The 23,664-nt window shown below is 35.6% G+C and overlaps 1 protein-coding gene across 1 annotated transcript in view; it reads right to left on the bottom strand.

Annotated features, from left to right (window-relative positions):
• Positions 1-23,664, bottom strand: part of LOC123554945 (protein unc-93 homolog A-like) — a 132,034-nt gene that overhangs the window by 5,964 nt on the left and 102,406 nt on the right. Inside the window, exon 3 of the mRNA XM_045345399.2 lies at positions 15,782-15,921. Within this exon, the coding sequence (XP_045201334.2) occupies positions 15,782-15,921 (140 nt within the window). The remainder of the gene's footprint in view (positions 1-15,781; positions 15,922-23,664) is intronic.

The raw sequence follows: 23,664 nt of genomic DNA, 5'->3' as shown, positions 1-23,664 counted from the left end.
TCTTACGGGAGTTCAGTTGTAAACTGTTACATGGGTGTAAGAATTTTGATACATTTTCTTTTTTTCAAATGATCAATTGACTATGTTCCGTGGAAATGAATAACGCATACATCACAAGAGTACATTTATCGTTATAAGTGCTTCTTCTTTCTTTATCCGGCCGCAGGCCGGTGTTGAATTCACCTTTACTTCCTGTAAATATCTGGAGTGAATGTCAGGTAAAGCTGATCAAAACTTTGTTTAGATCGGTGGATAAAAATTCGACATGTTTTCGAATGGAAAAGATAATATTTTCTTAAGGGGTGTGCAGGTGCTCTGACAGTATAATCCGTTGCAAGACTCCTGTGGAAATAGCTTACGTCATAAACCTGAGTCCCCTCTGTAGTGAAACTGCGGCATAGTTCGACTACAAACCTTCTGATACGGAATGATCTCCCGTAAACGACTTACAGTCAATTCGTCCCCTGGTCAACTCGTCCCCCAGTCAACTCGTCCCCATTTTGGTCATTGCGTATTCCCTGACTATTTCAAATTGGTCATTTCGTCCCCCACTTTTCGGCCCCTCATTTTAGTCTTATTTTTTTGTCAAGGTTTCCAGGATTATGATTAATATAATTGTGATGTAGAATATGTGTTCTGTAAAATATGTTTTACATAGAAAACATGAAAATTTTATTTTAAAAAGTACATTTTGGTTTGCTTTATAAATACCCGATCGTATGTGAAAGTGCAGAGTGCATGCACGTTTCGTAGCTTAAAGTGTACATTGGCTAATGCGGCCGTGTTTCTTTTTTAAAGATACTTCTTGTATACTTTATTATATTATATGCTATTCTTCACCATTTTTGTATCGAAACTTAAATATAAATAAAAACTTAAATTTCTTTAAAGTCCGTTGAAATATTAATACAATATCTGTAAATTCTACTACTTATAAAAAATAAAAACAAGACTGAATTAATCGACTAAATTGGTCAATTATGAATCGATAAAGTATGACTAAAATGTTACTTCCAATAGCAAATATATAAACATATCTAAAGTAATCGACTGAATTTGGCAGTTTATTTTTATAAATCCACTTGCCTAGGCGTTTTTGACTCCATAATATCAGCATTACTGGTTGGAGTAATTTAGACGTACACGTGCTATGTCTAGCACCAGTTAGCAACGGTCATTTGTCTTGTAACATACTTACTAGACCTAAGACCTGAATAATTTACCAAGGCGTAAAACTAAGTGCACCTCACAAGAACAGCTCGAACATTATTCTTATGTGCGAGCAGTGTAATGGAACCGCAAAACTAGTTGGTAAATACGTGGGCGTTCATAATTGAATATTTTGACAAAAACGATAACATTTCTACAACTGACATTTTGAAAGGTAGCAAACTATAAACGATGAGAATAAGTTTGGGAAAAGAAATAAAAATGAATAAGATGGTAAGCAAATAATGGACAACCTAACTGCTTAGTATCTGTTTGTGTAGATGATATTACTGAAAAATCGCGGATCAAAGAATGTACGTAATTATCCGTGGAAGTTTGATGTTGTCATACTGATTAGTGAGTTCTGTATTAGCTTAGAATGCAACCAAGCAAAACTATGGAAGACTGATTTAGCCTGATTTTGTTCGTCAGTGGTTAAGAAGTATGCATCACCGCTATATCTATTAACGCTCTAACTACCAAGTAGACTAAATGGATGGACAAAAAACTAGAGAATATCATAACAATGAGTTCAAGTACAGAGAGACTGTAAGTCTGACAATAAGGATTACATTTGATATTCAGAAGTTATATTTTGATTCTCCTTATGAAACATTTACAATAGTACATTTAGTTTCAAAACCGTAAGATTCAAAACAGAGAAGATATCAGCTGGAAAAATCTATATCATGATAGATAGTTTCATCAAACTATATTTTAGTTCACATGATTATCATTACAAACACGAAAATTCTCTCTTGTATGTCTTATTTGGGCAGAAGTGTGTTATCATATTTCATTCAATCCTTAAAGCATTGAAATTTACTGCAAATCTTGAATTGTTAGGTCGTCTTTGTTTGTTCGCAAAGTTGAAAAGTATAACAAAAAAATGTAAATTAGTAACTAAGTTTTAAACTACACAAAGCAATGAGAAATAATAGTTGCGTTTAGAATTGCACACAATGCCAGTGTTGTGCAGAACATTATTTTCTTTTGTGTAAAACGCATTATGTTAAAGCATTTTTAAAAACTAGTTATTATTTCATTATTTCGGTTATCACCCCAGTAAAATGATGTATCAGAGAGTGGTTTAATGTCATTTCTTTATCGGTGTTTCATAGTCAAATGTTTATATCTACATGTAAGATCAACTTATCGGAGAAATAGTTAGTTGTTCTTTGCAGAATATTTCGAATATATTATAACTGTCCGGCTTACAAGCCACTACAAATAGAGAAGAAACTAACAAAAAATGCTACTTAAAGGTCCATTACTAAGGGAAATTGAGTTGGCAATTTTTTTCATAGCCAGTGCATAGACTTCTGCAAGACACTAAATAATGAAGATTGGCAGGTCAAAATTTACAGAAGGTCTTTGGAACTCAAAGAAATGTATGTGTATTATGTTGAAATTTCAATGAATCGACAGAATGACCCCCCAGGTCTTTTTAACTTTCTTCATACTTCATAGAAAAATAATTGTACATATAATGCGATTTATTTCGAATTTCTACATACCAACTTTCATTTTCCAATAAAATAAAATATTTTCTGTGCTTTTTAAAAGAAATTAAAATGTTCACTTTCCTTAGTATTGGACCTTTAAGTAGTGTGCGAAAGAATTTTTTCTTGAAAGCCCGTCCTTTCTTTAGTTTCTTCCAGAAAGCCATCAATCATATGAGCCAATTACGAGAAACGCTTTCAGGGTTCAGCTGAAAAGCGTTGATAATTAATTGATAGATATTATCCTTGCTTGTTGTGATGAATGTTATTGAGGATGCCAGACAAAATGGATTGCTATTTTTGAAAGATATGTTAGAAGACGATGATAATGTTTTAAGCATGGAGATACGTGATAGTTATCATGGTCAAGCAAATTTGGATCAAATTCATTCGTCCTGAAATTGCAAATAAGACCGATGTCTTAAAACAATATATGTATATTTGTAGTGTTTGTACTGCCACGTCTTTCTTTGTATTGTGAAAATGTTATTCATTCTGTCCGCATCAGAGCTTCACAAGAAGGCAACGATTTTATCAAGAGCCATAAGGAGTATGTGACATTATAAGTTATTGTTTTAATCTGAATAATAACCTTTGACTGGTGGGACAAAGGGTAATTCTATGCATCGTTAGGACTACACAAGTATAAGTGTTTGCATGAGAAAAAATTTCACGCCAATCTCAAAGGGTATGAATTCAGAATTCAGAAAAGAGGTGTCGCAAAAATGTTTTGCACTAACATTGATTTCTTAGCCTGAGGTCAAAATAAGTCCATTGATGGAACAATGGAAATAACTTCTAAAACTCAGTATAACTAGACGGTGTAATTTTCTTGTCATACATCTAGTAGTTCAGACGCTCTATTCTTGGTAATTGTTGCAGTAAATAACAATTCAGCAATTGAACAAGTCTCTTTTGTGACGAAGCAGAGAAGAAAGATGAGCAAGTGTAATGTCTGGCACCAGTACACTATGAGCATTATTCATGAAACACTATTATCCCAGCCGACGCCAAATAATCCATTATGACGTAGAAAATGTTTACATACATGTGAACATATCAACACATTATGTTTAATGTGTAAAAACGTTCTTGTGAATTCACCAAGTTTGAAGACAAAGAAGCTGTCACTTACAATTAATTAAATTGTTGTTCTCAACAACAAAACAACAACTAACAGTCACTTTATTAAAGACGTCCGAGTCAATCGTAACTCGAAAGGAAGAACTAAAGATAACACAGGTTAAAAGTAAATCGATTAAAACAAGAGAGACGTATAGAAAACGATTTTCCATATTAAAAAAACCCGCTAAGACACGAATATACATTAAAGAATGGTTATATCATGTTTGTGAAAGAACGTTAAGAATATGAGTATCAGTTAAATTGTCATACATGACGTCATGTTTTACCACAAATCATATTCAAAACGATTGTCATAGCTGAGATTGCTCACAGTTATACAGTTTTGTGTGTATGCACAGTAACCGTCAGGGTAATCCTATTATTTTATTTAACGTGTTCAAACCAAATGTAACTTTTACAAGTCACCTTTTTAAAATAAACGCAAAGATGTTCAGCACTGGAAGGCAAAATCACAGCATATTCCGCGAAAGTAAAATAACTGACAGATGATTTATATTATTCTTTTGAAATCACGTTTTTATGCAAGAATAACGTTCACAAAAGTATGTGTCGTGATGCAATAGTCTAACTGGGACACCAACTAATTTCTCGGGACAACTACACACGAAAAACTAGAAAGCATTCATTGCACAATTGCGTAGTGGTTAGAGAATAAAGCAAGGTTTGACGTCACACCAACAAATTACAGGTTATGTGTCGAGGAAGACCCCAGATGTCCCTCCAAAAATATTTAAGGCACGGACGGACAACTGGGTAGAACCATCTACTTTTTATGAGCCAGCTGAATGGCGTTGTGTTGAGCGGCCTGTGGAGTTTTCCACTTTTTCTATTTTATTATCACAGCAGCGTTGTTTGTGCCGTGTGGCGGCCGTAAAATGTCTCCCCGTACATTCAATCAGGGCTGTTATATTTCGATCTTCTCAGATCGTTCAGCACGACTTTTATGTCGTGTTACTGGTACTGTTTAGTTTCTCAGCATGAACATTTCGGCCTGGGTGGTTCCAATACTCCCGCTTTCATAGCTTTGGGTATTGTTTAATCACCCCTTGGATATGGTACCTGCTTTTTAATTTTGTCTTTTGGCAGTTCCTGTGATATGCAGGCTCCATAACCTCAGATCCCCTTTCTAAATTCCATTTTGTTTAGTTCTGCTCATTGTTTTCTCGTTTAGGGCAAGCCCATTATTTTAACTGGGGACCATACGCCGCTTTTCATGGAATTACACACTAGTGTAGCATTGAAGGTTCCATGTGCACCGCCGTATGAACACATCTGCGGATGTCTCTAAATTGTTTTTTGTACTTTAAGCATGTGTAAATGTTGAGTTCTGCTCAACCCGGGGCTAGAGGGCGTGGACGGTAGCATGCATTTACACTACCGTCCATGAACAGGCTCAATCAAACCGAGCCTGCAACATTTTCGTTTTTGTTGTGTTGAGCGACCTCTGGAGTTTCCACTTTTTCTATTTCTTACATGACTGAACTTTACATCTCAAAGTGAAGTTTCAAACCCCAAGCAAGTACGACAAGTGACTCGAAGTCAGCCACATAACCCTCCTTTTTATCTAATGTGTTTTTATTTGGTACTAGTTAAAGGCCATCGTATACCAATAACAGGAACATGAATTAATATGCTAATTTTAATTCATCTGCAATTTCACACAATAAGGACTTTGTATGAAAAGAAGTATTTGAATTAACTTCTTTAGAGATTCAGATGTCTTTCTTTTTACAACTTTTTTCAGCGTAGCAAAGTAATTATTTCATGTTCTTATCAGCACGTTGTTTCTTCAACGTCATGTCCGAGTATGTCGGTTAACCTATTATACGATGGAGAACAACGAATACCAAATACTTTATATACCTTCAAGGTTGAAGCCACTTTATGTTAAAAGTATTTTTTTTTTATACTTTGGTGGAATTTTCATATCAGCCTTACATTACCTTTCCAAATGTACATTGCCAATATTTATACATTATACAGCTGTGAACATGTATAAGGTAACATCTTATGAAACTGTGAAATACAATACTAAAGACAAAATTTTGATAAATCATAATTGTGCTATTGAGAATGCCTAAAAGTTAGTCATTCTTCCTCTTGCATCTTTACGAAACGTAAAAGACCAGTAACGAGATACGAGTTAAGAGTATTCTGAACTGCTGATAGTTAACTAGAAGACATTTCTCGTATTTGTAGCATCTTTGTGGCGGGTTCATTTAACTGAACTCCCACAGGCCTACATTGGAATGTTTTGTGTTATGGCATTTCCTAGCATTTTAACTTTTGATTCGACCTTTTCCGATGTAAGAATTACTCAAAGCGTATCATAACACTGCAAGAAATATACCAGTTGGCCATCACTTTTTTGGCATTTTTGGCGACTCATTTCATTTTTATCACGCAAATGATCTATGGAAAAGCATGCATATCTATCAAATTAATTGCACCATTCCAAATAATTTGAACCAGTAATTAGTGACTAGCATTTCAGTTTATGAAATTAGATAGATTTTAAACACATTCAGACCAGTGGGAGACCACATTATTTCATAAATATACGCCTCGTAATTCCCTATGCATTTTCAATGAGTCAGATACCCTTGTGATCATACTGAATATTTCAAAACGACATTGGTGTTAATTTTATGCCGCCATGTAAAAGGAAATGTAAGAATATTTCCGGCAAGCAGACGCTATGTATGCAGTTATCGCACTTTCACGTTCCCATGCAAGCGCGCCAAAAGTAAAGATATTTGGTTTGATTTAGCTCAGCAGACAGTGTTAAACATTTTAAAACAAAACACGATAGTCTATTAGTCTAAACTATTGTTCTTTACCCGATGGCCTAGAAGTGGATCAATGGAAATAATGGAAAAGCTATAATTTTATCACCAGAATGTAACTTTTGTTCCGTAAATTAACTAGCACAGACGAAGAGCCATTTGTAGTAAATAACAGTTTAAAAATTAATGGGTCTCTTTTCCTGATGAGGTTCAGAGGAAGTGTACGTGTTATGTCTAGCACAAGTTAGCTTTGGTCATTACTTCTGTAACACCCCTAATTGACCTGGCGCCTAAATAATTGATAAAGATAATGATCCGGGCGAAACACATAGAAACTAGGAAGTTTTTCGAAAGATAGTCTCACTAATGGAATCAATGAAATAGTCATTCATAATTTATGATGTTGGTGTAAGGATAGAAACAAAACCTGTCACAAGCTGCCGTTAATTGTAAAAGTAGGGAACAAGAAAAAAGAAAAAAAAAACATAAATTACTCTTTTAAGGTTAAAAAAGCTGAAGATTACATTTTAAACGACATCGTCATTATTTGTCAATTATATTGACATTTTGTACTTTTTTTTTAAGTATCGTGCAAGATTGAAACAATTTACTAGTGATAGATGAATTGAACCTTGTTTGAAAGATTGTCTCGTTTTACAGCTAAGAACAATTGTGCCCTTAGCAACCGAAGAACGCCATTCAAATCATCATACCTAAGTAACCTTCTAAAATCAAACTGTATAAAAAATATATTTAAATGCTGAACTAGTCTTTACTTAATTAATAATCATCCTCCACTCACCCCCATCCCTCCCCCCCCCCACCCCCCTTCTTTTTTTCTGTGCTGCTGTTTTAATTTGTGTTGGGTGTAGAGTCACAGCGACATAATTTAGGTCACATGACGACTTTTCTAGCTTTCCTGGGGTCTTCTTACACTATCAAACGTAAGGTAATGTAAGAAGACCCAAGGTATCCTCTGGACGTTGTTTAATCATAGGCGGGAGCCTGGATAGAACCACAAACTTTCCGCAAGCCAACTGAATGACTTCCTCACATGCAAATTCTACACTCCAAGCGTGGTTTTGAACTCACATCAGTGACGGGCAAGTGATTTGAAGTCAGCAACCTAAACCACTCAGTAACGAAGACCACATCCCTATTCCCTATGGATTGGAATAACGACAATAATACCAGAATCTCGCGAGCAAATTTTGTTTTGGATGTCGCGGAGTTGTAAAAGAAACGCCAAGCGCTGACAACAAAGGACTACTTAAGAAATGAAATGATTTTTTTTCGGTGTTCATGCGAAATGAACGACAGAATAGGATCGGAAAATCCATGAATCGCGCTAGCGATTCATGTTTAATTTGCCGATCCTATTCTGTCGTTCATTTCGCATGAACACCGAAAAAAATAGTTTCATTCCTTATATATACATTATATTTCCTTTCCATTTGTAAACTATATAATATCATGAATTGCATATAATTTGTAGCATTTGACATTAAATTCAGCTTCCCGGCCATTCTGTTAACCAGACAGAACAACTGCGACGTCATCTAAGGAACGTTCTCCCTGACTATACGCGGACTGCGTCAAAACAGCGGTCGGTTATCACTAAGCAGCGATGACGTAACTTTCGCGCCTTTCCTTTTGCTGTTCATACGAAATGAACGTCAAAAGTTTCAATGGAAAAGAATATGGCGAATGTAAATACAAATGTATATAGAAATATACTTTAATATAATACACATTGTCCCAAATATTGTGGCAAACATAAATCGGGATATTAAATGTCTCAGTTTTGTGTGAAAAGTTACAAATTCAACCATTCTGATCATTCTGTCTTTTAAATGTTAAATGATTACCCGACCTTTACAACATTATACATTTTCAGACCTGATTTAGGCACATTAGTGCTTTGAAGGCCAAGGTGTAAATGTTTGCGACAGGGCAAATTTTTATCAAATTATTATATTAATATTTAATGAGTTCGAAAGGGTAATATCAGGCCTTTAAAAGGGAGAAACATTTATATGAAGATTTAGATTTGTGTACAGTTAACGGGTTGCAGATAGAGCAGCAAAAAGAGAAACACCATTAATGATAAGATATCGTATGAAAATGACAAAAAAATATATCAACGTAGCTTAGTCACAGTCGGCTTATATATAGGGAAACAAAGGCAAAGATACAATATAAATAGCAACGTTCTAATACACAGCATCGGGCAAAAAGAACAAACATAACAAAGAGACACAGTTTGAATCGCCTTTTAACGGGCTGTGGCAAAACACCACTGGTGTGTTTAAACCAGTACACCATACCTCACCCTTAATCCCAACAAGGTAACATCACAGGTACACCAGAAGAATCCCTAAAAACATAACGGAGACAGATAAGTAAAACCTAATATGTTCGTTTATATAATTTTAAAAGGAAAACATTACAAGTTATATACACGTGTTCTTGGTGCCATTGTAAAAGAACCCAACAGAACAGGCTAGAAAGAAAACACCGAAGCTGCTCAAACCGTTTATCTTTGTGCTGTCAACCTGTTACACCAGATAAAATCAGTGTGGAACGGGCTGAACATACCAGATTGGGTGTGTCTAAATACAGTCCAGCCATAATACTTTTTCATTAAACATTTTATTACTCATTCAACTACAATTTGATCAGCTTTGTAAATTAAAAGTACCTTGTAGCAAAAGTGTCTTCAAATTACTTTCAAATTTTAAAACCAAATCTGAATAACGGTAGTTAAAATTTAGTAAATAATAAAAGGGATTTTCCACCAAGGTGGTAGTATAAACTCGTATATTGTTTGATTTTAAGTCATATAATAACATAATTAACTTCAGGGAACTTATAGGGATTTTCAAGCGAAAAAATGGTAGCGAAAAGACCCGAAATGACAATTCTGCATTTGTTATCTCCGGACAGAGTAGCTCGTACTGTTTGTATGAAATTACCGGTGTACAGCTTTCTTCGAAGAATGAAAGAAAATGTCAGGCATGGGCGTGCAATTTAGTAGACGCAACGACATTTCATAGACCATCTCAACGGCCAGATTTTTCTTCTGTAAGACTTTGTATAAAATGTACATTATGTAGACCAGGAAACAAGAACTAGACAAGGACAAGAGGAAAAACGCCTCGTAGGGATCGATACACATTACTGTATAATGCAGATGTATAACACAAGTAGGAGTAATATGAGGTATTGTCAAAATAATTTGATAGTTGTCTTTTAGCAGGCGTGAAATTGAGTGAAACGTGTTTTCAAATTGAACTACAATGATTGAGTATCTCTGTGATTCAATCACTTTCACGAGAAACCCGTGATATGATTAAGATTAATGAGCTTTTCATAAAACCCAATTTGCTACAAAAAACTGCTAGTCAATGAACATAATACAAATTCTGTCATAATATTTTTTCCTTAATATCATTATTTAAAGGGTCATTTTTTTGCAGATTGTTTTGTAAAATATTGTTGTATCAGAGTACTGCTGACATGGCGAACAAACAAGAATTAGATACATCAATCTTGGTTTAACTGTAGTTGATACTTGGTTTTGGTTTTACAAGCACTGAACAAACACACCAGACGTCTAGAAAGTAAAGTTCACAGGGATATGGTAACAAAATACCGTCTTTGTTGAAACACTGAACAAACAAGTCACAACAATCCGAACGTATTAGAATAAACGTGGGGCTTATGTTGAATCATCTAATGGAAAGATATATATGCAAATGATACTACACATGATCAAGTTAAGACTGTGCACATCGTCAGGTACAGTTGGTACCAGACCGGACGGACAAGTCGGACATGGTTGTTATCAATGTACCGACTTGTTAGTTATGTTGATTGCTTTATTAAATAACGTTGTTTCCGTGATTGAGAGGATAATGTCGCTTACTTCGAAACACCTGCCCCGTCTTCACTCTAAGTTTGAACCCTGGTTTCGGTATGTAATAATTTCTCATCTAAGGACTCCACACATGCAACTTACAGAAGGTCAGTGTTTCTGCTCAGGTGCCCGGAGGGGTCACCTGTGGTCTTTATTCACCGCTAAAAGCAGGGGCCGCATCCTATAACTTGGTGTCGTTTTTCGCTATGCCCCAAATAAACAAACACATATGATATCACATTTGTCATTCATACAGATTGCAAATTTCATAAACAATATTCCGAGACTAACCTAAAGGCTGACATTCCTCCGACTATGGACATACTATTCCCATTTAGCCATTAATGAAGAAAATGATCCCCTCTACCTAAGTCTATCTATCACAGTAAAACTATCATTGATTTTACATTTGTTCTTTTCCAAGATAACAGATCGATATGCTAGCGACATAGACATAACTCTTCTGCGTGGATTTGTCTTGCAAATTTGCCCTCAGTTCTTAAAACTCACATCCTACATCCGTATGGTCTATATTCATGTACATATAAACCTGTTAGTTATCAATAAAGAATCGTAAATTTGTTACTGTTTAATTCATTTACTTTAAAACAGATTTTCTTTCAATCTCTTTTGATTAATTTTATAATACCATCGACATGCACATCTTTCTTAAGAACTCCTAAGGTGATAAAATAAACATTATACATTTCTGAAATGTTTTGAGTAGTTTTATTATAAAATGATTTTGATAGGGTACTTTTGGCTTTGTATTGTTTTTATTATTATTGTGGGCCTTGAAATTTAGAAAACTCGCAGTTTTGATTCCATCAGTCACTAGATCTATATGAGACTATATGCATGAGCATCTTCTTGTAAGAAATTTATAACATTTTGAAGACAAAAATGTAAACATGTTCAGTGGAAAAGGATTTTTTATGATACCTATCTTTATGAAGCTTAAGTGGAATTACTTTATACATTGAAATGACGCAATGATTCAAAAGGACTAGAAAAATTAAACAACGCTCAGTCTAAGTACCGTGATAAACTTTACAGCTGCTACAAGATATAAGCATCGAAATATAGAAATAAAACGACATTGTGTCTGAAATCATTAGTCCTCCACCTCTGATAATTCATGTGGGGAAGTTGGCAGTTACTTGCGGAGAACAGGTTTGTACTGGTACAGAATCCAGGAACACTGGTTAGGTTAACTGCCCGCCGTTACATGACTGAAATACTGTTGAAAAACGGCGTTAAACCCAAAACAAACAAACAAACAAACAAAAGATAAAATTCATTTAGAAAGTTAATTAATATCATAAGATCTAAGTGTGTACATTGGAACTCGGAAAAAAATAAATGATAAAGCAATATTCACAATGCTACAAGTTAGAGTAATGCTTGATTGAAGATCCTATTCCAAAGTATGTAGAAAAATCTTTTACTTCTTATATTATTTTTATTAAGTGAGACGTCTGATTCCTCCTGACAGTGAATAATTAGCTTTTAATTCGTTTCTTTCCAACTTAGTATAAAAGCAATCGAGTTAGGCCTGAAATTCCCATTTTAAGGCAGAAATGAACCTCTTAACACACTTCTAAAACAATTTCGAATGAAGAAAAGAGGCATCATTTTGCAATAAAATACAATATTGTAGCATTTGCGGGATCGATTACACTTAAACTGTCATTGTAATTGAATTTAAAGATGAAACATTAGAAATAAATTTGATTTGGTCCGGTGATAAGCGGATAAATCAATGATTTCCAGTAATTGTGGAAATCAAGTAGATTTGCAATAACATTTTTGTAGTAAAAAATCCCAGAGGATCTCAAAACTTATTTTATGTTGAGAGCATTTTATTATGTGCACATACAAACAGCCTTATCACGAAAATGTGCGGTCAAAAGAAATACGAGCATTTAATGTTCTGAAAAATTCAAAATATCATCCTTTAAAGTGGTAATGTTGGGCTTCGGCCCCAGTTATATGCCAACTTAAACATTAGCTCTGAATAATGTTTGGAAATTTCTACATAGCAATCTATTTTCATTGTTTATGTATTGATTGATTACTTTTAGCTTTATCATATGATGATATACAATAGATTTTAAGTGTTGATACATTGAGAAATGACAGCTGCTTTAATCCGTTTATGATACTAAATGTCATTGAATGCCTCCTGTTGCAAGACACCCCGAATGGTACGATGACTTATAAATCACATTCTTTGTTGCAATGGCAGTTAAAGTCTATTTTTATTTTGACAGTTAATCACCGTTTGTTTGGATATACACCATGTCGACAAAGACGTGGTGATATTCAGTTTATCGACATATGATATGTGATTTTCAGATTTTTTTTGCATTTTTATCCACTGTCCACAAATTTCTATGCAGGGTGTGTGGACTTTGTGACACTTTGAACATATTCATATATACCTAGCATCATTATTAGTTTTAATCACACCACTTTATTCATTGTATTTCAGATACTAATTAAAACATAATAACATCAACATTTTTTTTAAAAAAATGCCAGAGCTACAGACTTATTGACATTCTACAGAGGTTGGCGGTCTCGTATACTCCATTATTATACAATTATTGCCTTTTGGTGAGGTTGATATGTCGATAAATCTACATATCGACCAAACCTAAAAGGCAACAATTGTTTTATTTTTAAATCCACCCTACGTATAAGTATAAGAATAAAATACAAATATATGCAGCCTTTGATCATTTTTCGTAGTAGATTGTGTACGACGTCGCATTGTTTTGACGTCAAACTGTGATGACGTCACAGCTGGAGGTCAATACGTGTTTTTCGCCTTTGAGTCAATTATATACAATTATCGACTTTTTCATAGGTTGATATCAGGATTTATCAACCCGAAAAAAGTTATATAATGAATATAACTATTTCAGGGTTGATAAATCCTGATATCAACCTATGAAAAAGTCAATAATTGTTTTATTACATGAATAGATGTAAAGTCAGTCTTGTTATAACAATCCTATCTTTAATTCAATTGAATTTTGAAATTGGAAATATTGCCGTCTATTTTTAGACCAAGAGGTTGATATTGGTTTTCCAAGCACCTACTTCGATCTATTTTTATTATCGTACTATTTACAACCCAAGATAAGTTGATATGATATGTACTCATTACTTTTCGAACCGTTTTCAGCCAATCAGAGAAACAATAGAATACAGTCATGTAATAATACTTTTTATCATTGATCATGTGACTACATCAAGACCAATGGAAAGGACTATAAACGTAGATTTGATACTATTTATTCTAAAATGACTAAATTTATATCCCTATGAAACAAAGAAGACTGAAAATGTGTGTTATTATGCAACACTTTTACTCTTTGTACGTCAAAATCATAGCCTCAAACGTCACAGCGACATACTCGAAACGAAAACAACAAAAAACAGGCAATAATATGGTGACAATCTTTAAAAATGTAGATAACAATCATCGATAACGTGTTACAATCGAAACAAGGCAGTCTGCAAGACAGCTAAATCCCCCGCCACTGCCATGGATAGTGAAATAGTAAAACCTTTGATTTTAGCTGTGACCTTGACCTTGAACTGACATGGCTGACTCATGAATTCTGCACAACGTCTTGATGAGGTGATCATTTGACCAAAGTTTCATGAAAATCCTTTAAGGGGTTTAGGAGATACAGAGCTGAAACCTTTGACCTTCAGTTGTGACCTTGACCTTGAGTTGACATGGCTGACTCATGAGTTCTTGATGAGGTGATCATTTGACCCAAGTTTGATGAAAATCCTTCAAGGGGTTAAGGGGATACAGAGTGGACACCAAATGGAAGGCTCAAACCTTCGACCCTTAGTTGTGACCTTGACCTTGAGCTGGCATGGTTGACTCATAATTTCTGCACATCGTTCTGATGAGGTAATCATTTGACCCAAGTTATATAAAATTCCTTCAATGGGTTTAGGAGATATAGAGCTGACACGAAATGGAAGGCTCAAACCTTTGACCTTCAGTTGTGACCTTGACCTTGAGCCGACATGGCTGACTCATAAGTTCTGCACATTGCCTTGATGAGGTGATCATTTGACCCAAGTTTGATGAAAATTCTTCAAGGGGTTTAGGAGATATAGAGCGAACACACAATGGAAGGTTCAAACCTTTGACCCTAAGTTGTGACCTTGGCCTTGAGCCGGCGTGACTGACTCATAAGTTCTGCACATCGTCTTGATGAGGTGATCATTTGACTCAAGTTTTATAAAATTCCTTCAAGGGGTTTAAGAGATATAGAGCGGACACAAAATTGAAGGCTCAAACATTTGACCTTGCGTTGTGACCTTGACCTTGAGCCGGCATGGCTGACTCATGGGTTCTGCACATTGTCTTGATGAGGTGATCATTTGACCCAAGTTTTATAAAATTCCTTCAAGGGATTTAGGAGATATAGAGCGGACACAAAATGGCAGGCTCAAACCTTAAACCTTGAGTTGTGGCCTTGACCTTGAACCGACAAGGCTGACTCATGGGTTCTGCACATCGTCTTGATGAGGTGATCATTTGACCCAAGTTTGATGAAAATTCTTCAAGGGGTTTAGGAGATATGGACCGGACACGATTTTGTTACAGACGGAAGGACGGAAAGACGGAAGGACGGACGGAAGGACGGATGGAAGGACGGACGGACGGAAGGACGGACGCAGACCATTCCTATAATCCCTCCGCCACGGCGGGGGATTAATAAAAATTACTCTGACATAAAATCATTGTGTGTCGTTCAGATGAATATAATTATTTCGCATCTGCACTTCAGACAATTCTTTTATTCAACGACAAATTACGTACAGTTTGGGATATATTTTAACGAGCTCGGAATTAAACAGTGTTATACTTTAAGCATCCACTTTAATTACGTGATATTCATTCAAAAACGTAGAAATGTTTAATAGTAAACTATATGAGCCGTGCCATGAGAAAACCAACATAGTGGGTTTGCGACCAGCATGGATCCAGACCAGCCTGCGCATCCGCGCAGTCTGGTCAGGATCCATGCTGTTCGCTTACGGTTTCTCTAATTGTAATAGGTTTTGAAAGCGAACAGCATGGATCCTGACCAGACTGCGCGGATGCGCAGGCTGGTCTGGATCCTTTCTGGTCGCAAAACGCACTATGTTGGTTTTCTCATGGCACGGCTCTATTATATTACCTCATATCCAGTTTTGTCCGGATCGAATTTGGCACCAATTTTGTCCAGACAGAGAATTGTCAGGAAAAATGCGATGAACCCAAGTATAATATAGGCACTCATAAGTTTCCAAAGTGTGCTTGGTACATCTTTGGTTATATCTGAAATGTATAATAATGTAAAGAGCATTATCATAAACGTGTGTAAGCGAAATGTCTTAGTTGAAATATTATTTAACTAAGAAAATATATACAGCAGAACCATACCAAAACTTAGCAAAGAGGTTATATGCCTGGAGGGCGTAGCAAGCATTTAAATGACCCATTCGCCCATATGAATTACGCTCAGTTATTTAGAATTAACGATCTAAAACATGCTTAACAAAGATGTTCTGAAGTCATGCCATGGTTAATAGATATGTCCCAATAATTGACGCGAAGTCATGCTATGTTTAACAAAAAACGTCTAGAGATATGACGCGAAGTCATGCTATGTTTAACAAAAACGTCTAGAGATATGACGCGAAGTCATGCTATGTTTAACACAAACGTCTAGAGATATGACGCGAAGTCATGCTATGTTTAACAAAAACGTCTAGAGATATGACGCAAAGTCACTATCATGGTTTAAAAATATGTCCGGATATAATTTATTATGTAACTAAGTCAAGTCATGTTTAGGTATGCCCCGATATATGACGCGAATTCATACCAGGTAGACATAGGGAATAGAGATCGATTTGATTGCACCTTTACTAATCCCACCTGTCTTGTATTACAGACAGATCTAGTGTGACATTTTGATACAAGCAAAACTGTATTATCTTCACTGTAGGGATAACGCATGTTTTTTCGTGTTATAACGTCTGCAGAATCCCGAGGGATTGGTTGGTGCCAGAGCCCGTAGGGCGAGGGTACCAACTTATCCCGAGGGATTCTGAAGATGTTATAACACGAAAATAACATGCGCTAACGCTATTCTAGCATAAAACGCGAAAAAAAAATCCCGAATAAATGAATACATTATCCCTCAACGTCATTAAATTTCCACGAAATGCGCGGGAATATCAGGGTTGTTTTTTCACGTTGACGTCATTTCCATTTGAATTATCCGTTTTTGGGCCTTAATACGTTTACGTTCTGCCACGGAACGCGCATATATAAAAAGGTGTTATAACAGCACTGAGCGCGAGAATTTCTCTGTTAACACACGTTTTCTCTCCTGTTAAAACACCCCGAAAAAAGTGACAAGAACAGCAATTTTATGCTAGAATATAAAATAATTACTGGATTTATCGGCTTGATAAAAGTTAACTGTTTACCATAAATAAGCTGACAAAACATATGAAGCAGTTTTGAAGGGTAAATCAAACACATATGAATATATCCGAAATGTTTTTGCTGTGCAAAAAGGTATGATATTGTGCCTAGACCGTTTTCATTTTCCACTCAAATGTATAATTGTAAAGGAGGTAAACTTATAGATATCTCTGCTTGTAAGTACTGACCTAAGGCAAGGGTTGTCATTCTTTGCCGATCACAACTTTAAATTAAATTATTAAAACTTTTGTTATTGATATAAACAAAACTAGCATAAATGTCACATTTGTAAAATCATTTTAGGTTATTTGAAGGAGGACTTAGAAATCAATATCTAGACTTTATTTAATGTAGTTCTATCTTTGAAAATGTTAGGGTCTATCTCTATACCACGTTTGATAAATATGTCCTAATATTTGACCCGATATATGAAGTCATGTCATGTTGAACAAATATATCCCAATATATGATGTGAAGACATGCTTTGTTTGATACATACGTCCCGGTATATGGCGTGAAATTATGTTTATTAAGTATATCCCGATATATGACGCAAAATTATGCCATGTTTAATGAATATGTCCCGATATATGACGCGAGGTCATGCCATGTTTAATACATATGTCCGAATCAAAGTCAAAATGAACCGTTTAAAGCTGTATAAATAAAATTTCATAGTTTTGCTAGATATATTTTTATTAATCTGTAAAGGGACACTTGAAATATTTAAATTATTGTTGTAATATAATTATACATAGTTTCAATATTTATCGTCTGCCGCATTTTAGATTTATCAAGGGTACAAATTTGTGTGATGAATCGTTTTCAGCAAACTTCAATTCCAGTTGTCTAGTAGGCTTGTTTAGTTACAGAGTGATGACGTAGTGGACGTATAATTGCCGTATCCCAAGTCTCAAGGAAAGGAAGAAGCAACTCCAGTAGACTTGTTTAGTTACAGAATGATGACGTAATTGATGTATAATTGCCGTATCACAAGTCTCTAGGAAAGGAAGAAGCAACTCCAGTAGACTTGTTTAGTTACAGAGTGATGACGTAATTGATGTATAATTGCCGTATCACAAGTCTCTAGGAAAGGAAGAAGCAACTCGAGGGAGTTCAAGACAAGTAGAACAGTAGACATTGATATCTTTTATCTGTTTATTATATTCACACAGTACTAGTTGTGGCACCAAGTGGGAGAGGAATTGTTGCTATATGTTAGTGTAACGTGTATATGAGAATGCCTTAAAAAGTTACTACCAAACATCTGGTATACGTCTGATATTGTTTTTGTCGTTATGTTTACATGCTTCTTAAATAGTTTTAATCAGCGCGTTTAAGCGATTTCATTCAGTATAGTTTAGTATTACGTTTCATTGAGCCAGACAAATGTACTTCCGTCATTACGATCTGTGTAGGTTTTAACATGTTTCAATGAGCCAGACAAACGTACTCCAATCAATGATTTTTAAATAGATGACTCAGTGAGCCAGACAGACGAACTTCATTCGTGGCATTCAGTATATATGAACATGTTTCAATAACCAATTGTCATTTCATTCTATATTGGCGTGTAACATATTTCAGAGAGCCAGACAGACGTACTTCTGTCATTGCATTCTATATTGGAGTTTAATATGTTTTAGTGAGTCAGACAAACGTACGTCCTTCATCGCATTCCTGGGTAGATGTTAACTACGTTGCACTTGGCCGGACAGTCGTATTTCCTCCGATGCGTTCTGTATACGTAATCAACATTTATCATTCATTGCTTTCCTTATATATACTTAATGGGTTTCAGTGTGTCAAACAGACGTACGTCCTTCAATTCACTCTGTATAGATGTTTAACACGTTTAACTGAGCCAGACATTCGTATTTCCTCCGATGCATTCTTTATAGGTAACCAATATGTTTCCGTGAGCCAGACAGACAGACATACATCCTTCATTGCTTTCCTTATAGGTATTTAACGTGTTTCAGTGAGTCAGACAGACGTACGTCCTTCAATTCACTCTGTATAGACGTTTAGCACGTTTCACTGAGCCAGACAGTCGTATTTCCTCTGATGCATTCTGTATAGGTTATCAACATGTTTCCGCGAGCCAGACAGACATACATCCTTCAATGCTTTCCTTATAGGTATTTAACGGGTTTCAGTGAGTCAGACAGACGTACGTCCTTCAATTCACTCTGTATAGATGTTTAACACGTTTCATTGAGCCAGACAGTCGTATTTCCTCCTATGCATTTTGTATAGGTAATCAACATGTTTCCCTGAGCCAAACAGACATACATCCTTCTTTGCTTTCCTTATAGGTATTTAACGGATTTCAGTGAGTCAGTCAGACGTACTTCCTTCAGCTCATTCTGTATAAATCTTTAACATATTTCATTGAGCCAGATAGTCGCATTTCCTTGATACATTATGTATAGGTATTTGACATGTTTCAGTGAGTCCGACAGACGTGCTTCCGTCATTGCGTTCTGTATAGGTATTCAACTATGAGCCATACAGACGTACTTCGTCATTGCGTTTTGTATAGGTATTCAATTATGAACCATACAGACGTATTTCCGTCATTGCGTTTTGTATAGGTATTCAATTATGAGCCATACAGACGTACTTCCGTCATTGCGTTTCGTATAGGTATTCAATTATGAGCCAGACAGACGTACTTCTGTTATTGCATTCTGTATAGATATTCCATTATGAGCCAGACAAACGTACTTTCGTTATTGCATTCTGTTTAGGTATTCAATTATGAGCCAGACAGACGTATTGCATTCTCTATAAGTGTTGAACATGTTTCAGTGAGCCACACAGACGTGCTTCCGTCATTGCGTTCTGTACAATTGTTGAACATTTTTCAGCAAGCCAGACAGACGTAATTGAAGGCAATGAGTACGTCTGTCTGGCTCGCTGAAACATGTTAATTACCTATTACATAACGAAGTGACGGAAATACGTCTGTCTGGTTCCCTGTATTCTGTGTAAATGTTTAACATTTTTAAGTGAGTCAGACAGACGTATTTCCGTCACTGCATTCTGTACAGATGTTTAACATGTATCAGTGAACCAGACATTTCTACGTTCTTCTGTGCATTATCTATATGTGTAAAAGAAGTTTCAATGAACCAAACAAACGTACTTTCGTCATTGAATTCTGTATAGGTATTTGTCATGACATGTTTCAGTGAGTCAGGCTTACTAAGGCGTTATTCTGTCTTGTGTTTAACAGATAATTTAACGTCTTTAAGAATAATGCGGTCTAGCAGCAGTTCACTTCAAATTACACAATAGCTCCAGACGTGTTTATAGTCACATGTCATGTTCGTTTATCAGTCTGTAAAGATCCCACTGTTTCGAGCACAAGCTGTCATTATTCACAGCAACTTTAGGTTCATTGTTCCGTTATTGGATTATACACTTTCAGATATTATACTACTGGTGATGATGGCTGGAAACGAACGGATATATTTTGCCCACTGTTTCGATGTAGTGTTCATTATTATACATAAGTTTTATATAACCTTTGTCCTATTTGTAATTCTTAAAGTACAAAAGATATTCGTGTATAGAATAATCAAATTTAAATATTTTTTGTTGTTGTTGTTGTTGTTGTTGGGTTTAAAGTCGCACTGACACAATTATAGGTCATATGGCGACTTTCCAGCTTTAATAGTGGAGGTAGACCCCAAAGGCCTCTCCGTGGATTATTTCATCATGGGCGGGCACCTGGGTAGAACCACCGACCTTCCGTAACCCATTAGGAGGGCTTCCTCACATGAAAAATTCAAAGCCCAGAGTTGGCACTTTGCATGCTTTTTCACAGAATTTGTAAACCTGCAATTTTCGTTTTTAGCCCGTCTGATTTTTTTTTTAATCTACGAGGTATTGTTGTCACTTGATCGTCGGCGTCGCCGTCGGCTTTGGTTAAAATTTGTGTTTAGGTCCACCTTTTCTCAAACACTTAAGAGCTACAGCTTTGAAACTTTGCACTTGTTTACAATCATTAAGGGGCTATGTAGGCCAAGAGCCATATCTCTGATATGCATTTTATTAGAATTATGGCCCTTTTGTACTTAGAAAATCTGAGTTTCTTGGTTAAAATTTTTGTTTAGGTCCACCTTTTCTCAAAACTATAAAAGCTACAGCTTTGAATCTTGTTTATCATCATTAGGGAACTATGTAGTCCAAGACTCATAACTCTGATGTGCATTTCGTCAGAATTTTGGCCCTTTTAGTATTTCGGAAATTTGAGTTTATTTGTTAATTTTTTTCTTTAGGTCACCTTTTCTCAAAAACTATAAGAGCTACAGCTTTGAAACTTTGCACACTTTTTTGACATCAGTAGCCTGCATTTTGTCAGAATTATGGCCCTTTTTGTGCTTAGGAAATCTGACCTGTAACTCTTTTCTTACATATTGTCCAGCACGTGCAGACGAGCGATGGCACCCGTAGGTGGTGCTCTTGATATATCTAGCAGTTTAATTTAAATTAAATGATAACTTAACAGGTTAGGTATGTATTGCACATGATATATTTATAAAAACAAAGAAAAATATCAAACAGGGAGTGCCACGCACCAAAAGCGCAGCCTCCTCAAAACGAACCCCCAGCACGCAAACGCGTGCACCACACACACACACTCAAAGCTTACACATCAGGACAAAACGAACAACACACACACAAACACACACACACACACACACACTCAAAGCCAACACATAAGGACAAGACGAACAATAAGCATACACACACGCGCGCACACAAAGTCAACACAAAAACAAAACGAACAAACAAAGGAACACAGTGGGGCACATATAAGTTTAAACTGAACTCTGAGGAAAATACAACATGTATCTGAACAAAATCACTTAGCATTGCATAAAAGACTGTGTTTTAACAACATTATGCAGTTTCGTATCAGAATATACTCTCAATATCTAATACGTGAATTTTATAGGAGCAACGTCATTTTCAAATATACTGCGTTTTCTTTCTTTAGGGGAAATAAAACACTCTCTTTATCCAATCACTTGACACGGCAAAAAAAACGAATGTATATAAAGAAGCACCATGCTAGTTTGCTTCAAACGTGCACCCATTATCTAATACCTAAATTTTATATATCGCAAATAGTTTGGTTTCAGTGCGGAACAGTTTGAATTAAACACTTTTCTGATGGTTGCATGGATTAGTCAAGATTTTGTTATCATTAACAGCGTTATATTTGAAAACGAATTGCGTTTTGATTTTGTACATTCGTCAAGTAGACTATTTTACTGACAAACGATAATATAGCTGGCGGATATAATAGTGCAATGTTAGTATATTCAATGTCTAATGGTATGTTTAAAATCTAAAAAAAAGACACTTAAAGAGCAAATGATTAACCAAGGAAATATAATTACAGGTTTGATTTGACTTTTTCTATTTATGAATGAGAGGTAATGAAATTTGCAGCAACATCTCTCACACCCCTTTCCACGAGCTTATTATAATAAGCAAGACTAATTTATGAATTAACTGAATGAATTCCATGATCGTAACTGACCACGAAAACAAACAAATAAGAAAGTATTGGGCAAACTTTTTTTGCTGTTACAAAGACTTAAGTGCTTTTTTGAAGTTAAGCAACTCGATAGGAATAACTCTGGGCAGCCTATATAAAGTGCACCTTTGTGTGTTTCAAATGTTGTCTGAAAAAAGTATATTGAAATGCATAGAGAATAACTATTTCAGTAATAGCTTGTTTGCCTTTTTATAAAGATATTAAGTTATCATATAGTTTACACTGAACAGTAAAAACGGCATGCAGAAGCATCGATAGCCCGGGCACACTCGAGCAATTCTCGGATGTTTCCATTGTATTTCCTATATAGAATCACCGTAGCCGGGTTGATTATAATAAAGGCCATCGCCCGAGCTATTGTCGCTACCGGCAAACTCGAGGTTTAGGTGTCAAATTCTTCGCACTATCTTGGATAACAGTGAAATGGTTTATAGAAATGTACAAATATTTCGAAGAACATCTTCTTGAATTTCATACGTAAACTGACCTGTGTTTTGGTCCCTCGAAACCCTAGATACATCGTGTATTTTGCTCCGTGCGACCTCGAGCGATCAGTGCTATACTGTACCATATTTTGAACTCCGATGATGTCATCAGTTATGTCATAAGATTGTTTGCAGGTTATGCCATCTTTGATATGTTTAAATTTACATCAAGGGCCATACAGTAAATGTGAAAATGACAACTACGATCAATAACATACTTTGTGATATTCATACCACAGTTTATCATAATTTGATCAACAATAAAGACCAAATACGGTGTCTGTAAACTACATAATGTACTTTCTTTCGTCTCAGAAATCGGCTGTAAATATTCGTTTACATCCCCATGTCTGGCATATTATCGGGCTTCTTGATTAATTAGTCATTGTGTTTTATCCGTAAACTGTGGCAGAACCGGAATTCATTGAGAAAACAATTTTGTTCAGCATAACTTAGCATTTTCCTGCATTCCGTATCTCAAACCAAACATGATATAAGATTTCCTGATTTATTTATTTCATT

The sequence above is a fragment of the Mercenaria mercenaria genome, chromosome 7 (assembly GCF_021730395.1).
Source record: "Mercenaria mercenaria strain notata chromosome 7, MADL_Memer_1, whole genome shotgun sequence".
NCBI lineage: Eukaryota > Metazoa > Mollusca > Bivalvia > Venerida > Veneridae > Mercenaria > Mercenaria mercenaria.
The sequence above is the reverse complement of the archived record's forward strand: the minus strand, read 5'-3'. Positions and strand labels throughout refer to the sequence as shown.